The 8,145-nt window shown below is 48.6% G+C and overlaps 1 protein-coding gene across 1 annotated transcript in view; it reads left to right on the forward strand.

Annotated features, from left to right (window-relative positions):
- The window catches only part of LOC109291441, a 22,018-nt gene that overhangs the window by 13,657 nt on the left and 216 nt on the right, over positions 1–8,145 (forward strand). The window contains exons 6-9 of the mRNA XM_019508474.1: positions 634–777; positions 4,687–4,807; positions 6,281–6,393; positions 7,946–8,035. Coding sequence (XP_019364019.1) covers positions 634–777; positions 4,687–4,807; positions 6,281–6,393; positions 7,946–8,035 — 468 coding nt within the window. The remainder of the gene's footprint in view (positions 1–633; positions 778–4,686; positions 4,808–6,280; positions 6,394–7,945; positions 8,036–8,145) is intronic.

Genomic DNA, 8,145 nt, shown 5'->3' on the forward strand with positions numbered 1-8,145 from the left:
TGTTACAAACTAGTCAGAAGGGACCAGCAGGCATTGGGGGAGTCCCTGTTCCCCCGAGCACTGCCAGGAGTGACCAGGAATAACGGTCACAAGCTGGCAGAGGGTAGATTTAGGCTACATATCTGGAGGTGCGACTTCACGGTCAGGGCGGCTAGGGTCTGGAACCAACTTCCAAGCGAAGTGGTGCTGGCTCCTACCCTGGGGGTCTTCAAAAGGAGGCTGGATGAACACCTTGCTGGGGTCTTTTGACCCCAGCATCCTTTCCTGCCCATGGCAGGGGTTCGGACTTTATGACCCTACAAACTATGAAACTATGAAACTATACAGGGACTGCCTCTCGAGCTGGAATGGGGTCCATTCAGACCTTCACCTCTTTTGCCAGGTCTGCCAATTAGTGCTGTTTGTGATGGTGGCTTTTGTCATGCAGACATCGGGACATTCATAATTGGACTTAGACCCAATAGCTCATGTCACTAAGGGTGTCAGATAGCCATTTGGATGATAATGGATTTCAGTTACTGTCAATCTGGGCTATAGTTTGTTTTATTCCATTAGCTGCAATAACTTAGATGCGAGTAGACAGCCCTTTTTCTTACTAAGGTAAAGCTGACGTTCCCTTCTGTGTTGGCTCAGCCTCGAGAGACTGTGCAAGAGATGCACTGTGAGGATATTCTCGAAGGGATCATTTCACATGTCATTGTGGAGGACACCACAGCATTAGCTCACTTGGTCCTTGGTGAATATGATGCCAAGCTGATTAAACTGCAGCAACACCAGGTACTCTCAAAGTGTGTGTGGCAGCATGGGTTATTAATTTCATGTAAGAAATTAATTCCAATAGCCTGGTGAGAAACCCACCTGGTCCATCAGTCATAACAGATAGTCACCACCTGATTCCAGCGTCCTGGTGGAAAAATCCCCATGGGTCATCAGTCTTGACAATCACCACCTGAGTCAATTGAAAAGCCAAGGCCAAGCTTGATGTCTTAAATGCATAAGTTAGATAGCAGAGGGTGGGGGGCAGAGGGTGGGGAGGAGGAGGGTACAGCTTTTAACTGGGCAGCCAGACAGAAAAAAAGAGGTTGTTATCAAGACCATATGTAGATCTGAAATTAAAAGGACAGTGGCTTGATCACTAAAAGGTATCTGCCTAACTTGGCTTGAGGACTCTCCCTTAAGGCAGTTGGAATCACCCTAATTTTTGTACCATTTCTTTGGCTGTAGTATTTATCTATAAATATTCCTGCCCCAGCTGTTTCACGTGCAAGTGCCTGAAGCTAAGGTATGATTTTCTAGGGTGCCTGGCAACTTCAGCTCCCATGCATCCAAGTGACATCAGGACAGGCAGGGAGTGGGAGAGCGCCTTGGGTGAGAGGCACAGCTTGGGATATGGTGGCACAGCTTGGGACTCGCCCTAGGTCACGCAGCGAAGCAGCAGCAGAGCCAAGAATAGACCCGAGATCTCCCAGCCCTGTTCCCTTCTGCTCTTTTTTTTTTTCCAAGTCCTGGGATGGAGTTTGTCACATGAGCCATGGTCAGGGTCTGCCCGTGGAAACTGCACTGGAGGCAGGGCGTTCGAGCCTTGCTGTGCTTGCTTCATGGCTAACTAAACACGGGTTCTCGGTGAGGGCAGGAGATGTTAGCAAGTTGACGGTCAAAGGGTTTTCTCCCAGGTTTGCGTGAGTCGGATTCATTTCCTATTCGCCTGGCTGGGTGCTGGAAAAGCTTCCTCCTTTTCTGAATCTGTGGGGACTCTGGACACCAACTAACTGGGAAGGGCACTGACTCAAACTCGCCTTGGATGCAACTCTCCTATCAGAAGGGTGGAGGTGGCCCAGTCTGCACAGATCTGTAATGGCCAAGTTGTGGCCTATCAAAAACTAAAATGGCTAAAGGCTACCACGAGGTCAGATTATGTTCCTACCCTTTTTCTCCCTCTCAGACTCTTCACTTCACTCTTCTTTCATCCCTTTTCTTTGCTATTAATGTCCCTTCTGCTCCCATGTTTTTTTTCCTTCTCCAGCTAATCCTCCTGGCCCACCAAAACACAGCTTTTGCCACCAGCACGTTGCTCACTGCTTGTGCTCTTCCCCTCTGTGTCTATGTAGATGTGCAAGTTGTTTGGAGCTAAGCCTGTGTCTATTGTGTGTGTGTGCAGCACCATGCACATTGCTGACAGATTCCCAGCTGAGCCTGAGTTTCTGCTGCCTGAACCGTTATTAGTAACACGCACATGCTTCCCTTGCCAAACAAGTGAATTTTTTACTGGTACCTCTTTGCTTTCCTGATGGGGCCTCAGGTAGAGACAGAATTGGAGCTTCCTTGCAGTTACTTAAAATCCACATTAGAAACAGAATTAACTTGGAGGAGGTAGGAAAGGCATTTTGGCCAGATGCAAAAAGCAGGAATTAGGGCTCGGCGTGCAGAATCAGTAGAAGTTGCAAGCAATGGAGCGATTACATCCTGTCATACAACATGCATCTCGGCGTGTATTGTAATGGATTAGATTTATCAGAATAAAAACCCACACTCTGCTTTCATGTAGCTCTTGCTGACACACACACAGGATGCTTGTTTGCGGAGATTACACCGTCAGAGAAAGGAGGTTCATGCAACCCCGTCTGATATGCAAATGCACGTAGATAGGTGTCTGCATTGTACTCGACAATAATAGGAATCGCTCTTTCCAGGTAATTAGAACTTGAAGGACGGGGTCTGGGAGGAATGATGTGCCTCGGGAGTGAGGCGAATTTCAAAGAGCTTCGAACAAACCGCAGTGGCAGCGAGATGGGGCTTGCTCCGTGCAGCAAGTAGAGTGGAACAAACACCCCCTTATTGCATGCAGGGAGATTAAAGGCAGCTGTATTAGATTTATTAATGACAATTAATATTAATTTGAATGGCAGCTTCTGCAGAAAGGGCTCAGCATGGGGGGGGGCGGAGAAGTTTTTTCTGGAAAGAGGCAAAAAAAAAAATCCTTTTCTGAATTAGCCCAGTGAGCAGTAAGAACAGGCCTCCTTGTCCTTAGCCCAGCAGGACCCAGGAGTCCTCCCAGTGATCTGCCTTTCAGTCCACTGGCCCTCCTGCTGCTCCTACTTTTCCTCTCCTCACCCCTGAAGCAGTTGGAGACATTCGTTCCATGCTCGCAGGCCCCCAGATGAGATGACAAGCCTATTGTGCTAGCAGCTGCACAAGCCTTGATGCTCTTATAGATTTAGTGGGTATGTGGGGAAAGGAAGGCTTGCTAACCCCATTTCACAGATGAGGAACTGAGGCTTGGGCGCTATAAGAGGCTTGGCTTTGGCACCACAGCGAGTCTGTGGCAGCATCGAGAACTAAGCCTGCATTTTTCTAATCCCACGTCAGTCCTTTCATCCCAAGATGCGGCTCTCCTTCAACCTCCCGTGGATCCTGGTCTGCCTGCCCCAGAGCTAGCAGCTGAGAGCAGGTTGTGTGTGAAGGAGGATAGGCAGGACAGGATTTCTGCCGGCCAGATTTTCTACACTGCTCCATCTCCTAGAGGCCAGAAATCTCAGTGCTCAGACTGGCTTCCTATTTGCGGCACAGCTTCTAAACCTGAGTCTTTACCACCTGGAAGGGGCTCTAGCTTGTGAGCTAAACAGTTGATGCTAGCGAAATACTACCATCCCTCCTGTCTTGCTGAGTATAACCAGTGTGTATTTTTGGCTAGTAAAGTGCGCTCAGCTCGGGCTGCCTTTTGGGAGAGTGGAAGGAGGTTTCTGGTGAGCAAAGCTCTGTGCTCTGGTTCCCTTTAGCAAATGTCATTGGATAAAACTGGAGCTGCACAGGGCACGGCGGCTTCACAGCGGGGGCTCGTCCAAACACCATCCCTTCAGCACCCATCAATTCGCAGAGATAGTTTTCTTCAGCTACAAAAGTGCCTGATCCCCCTCTGCATTATGGAGGCCAGTGTCCCAGCCTCTCTTCCCTCAGGGACCTCTGCAGGAAGCCTCTAATTCCAGTCTGCACTCCCTGCTGCCCCACATACATGCTCAAGACCCAAAGGATCGGTAAGCAGAATGACTTGGGGCCATTGCCATCCAAGTGGTGTCCAACTTGTCTTTAAAGGGGTTGCTCTAGCTCTGGTTGCAGCAACCTCTGTCTTATCTCTGCACTTCAGGTCTCTGAGGTAGGGGCGCAAAGTTCTGCTGCAGCCTCTAACAAGCCGGAGAACACACGACAGAGCCCAGCTTGTGACTGGGGTATCTTTTAACATGCCTCTGGAAATGTCCTCCTCTCTGGGGCAACCCCCAGGTGGCACATGACAGGGATAGCAATCCCATTGCCAAGCAATCCCCCTACCAGCTGATAGCAATCCCCCTGCCAGCATATCAATTAGTATCTCTTTGATATCCATAAGGAAAATGGGTCTCAAATGTTGCACTACCTGCACTACTAAGTGCATGTGTGCATGTGAGAAAGGGAGAGTGAGAGAGGATGAGAGAAAAATCCAGCCAACCTAACACTCTTGCAAGCTCTTGGAAGCCTTTTTGGGCCAAAGTGGCACTGTATGACCCTTTTTTTTTGTTGACTAGCAAGGGAGCTCAACAGGAAGAAGGGGCAGCTTTCTCTGTTTGAGCAACACAAAAGGGTACAAGCAGCTGCCAGAGAAGAATTTCTGTTCCTTCTGAAATGTAATTAGAGCGGCTCTTCTTTCTTGCGCAGGTTACAGCTTTTGCGAGTAAACAGCTTATTGACATATTTCTTCTGGAGCACTTGATAGGAACGATTAGTATGCACGACCCAGGGTTTTCGGGGAAGGAGCACTCAAGCGTGGTTTTGGCAAGTGAGTACTGAACTGCAGTGGGGATGGGGAAAAAAAACAACCCAACCTTGCTGCAACTAACTCCTGAACAAACCCCTTGCTCCGTGCTTGCTTAACGCTTTCCATCCACGGGACATTTTGCAAATGCTAGAGGGCCCGGGGTTAGTGTTCGCCAGTGAGAGTGTGTACACACACAAGTATTCAACAGTAGCCATTGCACTTGTGTGGTTTCCAAATGCAGACCGCTCCCCACAAACCCCCAGCAATGGACCTGGGGATAGGCAAGAACTGTCTGCCTCAAAAGGGAGGCAAGATACCCTTGTGGGCAGTTCTCTGCCCCAGCCACAAGATCTGAGCTCTGCTGCCAGGCCATGGGCAAAGCACCGTGCCTCAGTTTCCTCAAGCATAAGTAATGGCACTGGACTTCTTCTTTAAAGCACTCTGACATGAAAAGCTCATAGTAGTATCAGCAATCTTAGGAAACAGAGCTGGACCGGTGCTTTCTCCACTTCTTTAAATATGCTTTAATGGAGGAAGGGGTCAGTGAATAGATTATTTACAGTAGTGATTTGCCCACAGCCCCCCAGCAGGTCATGCGGAGAGCGAGGAACAGGACGTAAAACCCTCAGTTCTGGCCACTGGAGATGATGCCTCCTCGTACTTCAGCTGTTGTACTATACCTGGGGGAATCTGCAATCTTTATTAGGTCCGACGCTCTTGGTTTTTGCTCGTGTTTAGTGTCCATGCGACTATACTTCTCATAGAGCCGCTGGGGAGAAAGAGGCTGTATGTGGAAGATCACTACCATGAGAATCAGAGAGTGCAGAGGAAGCATATGGGAGCCGTGCCTTTTGCGTTCTTGTCCCCATGCTGATAACTCAGGCAAAACACAAGCATCAAATACTTTGTAATATGCCTCCAGTTTCCCCCCCTCGGTAACATCATTTTGCATTATCCCCGTAGCAGCACAGTACAGTACATAAAACATGCGCTGGCGAAGTCCCAGTTGAAGGGCTCAGTCTAGCTGCTGGATTAGAGTCAGTAGAAACCTAACAGACCCTAAAGACCCAAATGGGGACATACAGGTGCAATGCACCATAAGGCAGGGCAGCTTTTTCAGAAGCTGATGTAGCCTCTGTTGACTGTGGTTCGTCTCATCATGGGGATGCCCACGACCAAACTGTGCAGAGGTCTTGAGAAACTTAAGTGGGAAGACACGCTGTGCCCTACAGCAGGGGAGCCATAAGCTTTGGTTGTATGCTATGCAGGAACATCTCTCACATCTCATGCACCTGAACCAATCCTTGCCCCCAGAGGGCTGTTCTGTGCCAGGCTCGCTGCCATCCCTCATGCCAGGTGCTGCCCTTACACAGCTAAGTGTCTACCAAACTAAAAATAACACCAATTTTCTAGGGGGAAGAAAAAGGGGTGGGTTGGAGGGATTTCTCTGCCTGGCTTCTCAAACATCTTACCTGACTTCGTTTTCCCTCCAAGGCTGGATGTTTGATATTCTCATCAGGCAGTTTTTAAGCATTCAGGAGGTGCAGCAAACTACCTTGGAAAAAGTTCCCCTGGGAGATTTCCATCGGAAAGCTTTTACAGAGGTGGTAAGTAGGCTCGTATTTTTAGCCGTTGATAATTTTTGCTCTCTTGTCCCTGTACAGCAGGGAAAGGAATCCAAGAAAAGAAAAAAAAAAAAAAGATCCCCCCACGTGCTCTGGCAGAAGCCGGGTAGCTGCATGGCTAATTAAGGCAGAAGGGTCGGATGTAACAGCAAGGGATTATTTAGAGCGGCACTTGTGATGATTACATGTTTTCTGCTAATCATGGCCCGCACTCCCTTCCATATTAAAATAGGTCAGTATTAAATACTCCGAGTTCTTTTTAACCCTTCAGGTGCTAGGGGCATGGCTGCGGGCATCTCTCTCCCACCTTTGGACCACGGCTGGCAGCACCTGCGGGGAGGCCCGAGGCCCTGAGGGCACTTCAGGCTTGCCTACGCCATCTCCATGCCTACTCCCGTGTGTCTAAGCTGGGAAATGAGGCAAGGTACCTGCCCCACAGCACATGTCCAACACTGCTGTCTGCCTCAGCTGTGCTGGTTGGCACCCACTCAGCTGCTCTGGCACCGGTACCTTGCCTCATTTCCCAGCCTGGACACACCAGAGTAGGCACGGAGATGGTGAAGACAAGCCTGAAGTGCCCTCAGCGCCTCCCCACAGATCCCTTCTCTACTAGCTCTGCAAAAGGCTGCAGCTCAGCCCTTTCTCCTCCTGAGGCAGATATGGTGCATACTTTGCCGTGGAGCGGTCTTTTGTCCAGGATACTAAGCACTTCACATTGCAGCTTCTCTGCATAGGCAAAGGCTTCACTGCACTTTCCCTCCTAGTAGGTGTTTGGCCAGTTGCCACCTCGGTGGGATTATAGCGGCATGGACTGCGGCTCGATTGGTGCTTAGCCCTTAATCCTCCATCCGTCCTACAGGCAGGCGATGCATTTCTTTGCAGGAGCTTGCTGGAGATCAGATGGAGTTTGGTTCTTCAATTCTTTTCTCCTGCAAGTCTTTGGACTTTTGGTAGATCAGATGGATCAGATGGACTCGATCTACAGACCGCACTCTGTAGATCAGATGGTATTTTATGGCCGAGCGGCCACGTGCAATTTGAGTTCCTTCAGGATGAAAGGCAGGAGCCTGTAAAAACAAAACAAAACAAAACAAAAACCCCCCAAAAACAAAAGACAAATGGTTTTATTGGAAGCAACCACTAGATGGCAATAGATTAGCAATTTTTAATTTAACGGCTCCAGCGAAAAAATCCTAACAAATGGCAGATTTTCTGTGCCCAAAGGTTTCAGCTTTGCTGGACTGTCGCTGTCTCTAATCTGAGGGGATATTGCTTTGTCTTAAATTACTTAAGAGGTAAAGGCTGCTTCTGTTAAAATCTGAAATTACATCTGTAGTTTGTCTCTTATCTCTGCTCATTACAGATCTTCTCTGTACAGCATATCCCATCTCCCTTGTTTAGCGTTGCTTGATAAAATGTATTACTTTAAAAAAAACAACAACAGCCCACCATAAAGTCCCTTACCTTCTTCCAAATCAGCTTTGCCTCAGTATTTCTTGCATAGGACACCTGGGATTCCCTTTCTGTGTTTCAGGCTTTAGATGTTATCTTGACCGAACTGAACAAACTGGCAGAGGAAGACATGGAAGATCTACTCCGCTATGAAAGAGGAGTCAAGGCAGAGGTGTGAATGTCTTTCAATGCTAAAAAGCTAATGCAAGACTGTAAGCGGGTTGTGAGCTATTTGCGATCAAGATGCATTAGCAGAGTATGTGCATGACTGAGCCGGGTCCT

This window comes from Gavialis gangeticus, unplaced genomic scaffold, assembly GCF_001723915.1.
Source record: "Gavialis gangeticus isolate Ggan-Ray unplaced genomic scaffold, GavGan_comp1, whole genome shotgun sequence".
NCBI classification, from domain to species: domain Eukaryota; kingdom Metazoa; phylum Chordata; order Crocodylia; family Gavialidae; genus Gavialis; species Gavialis gangeticus.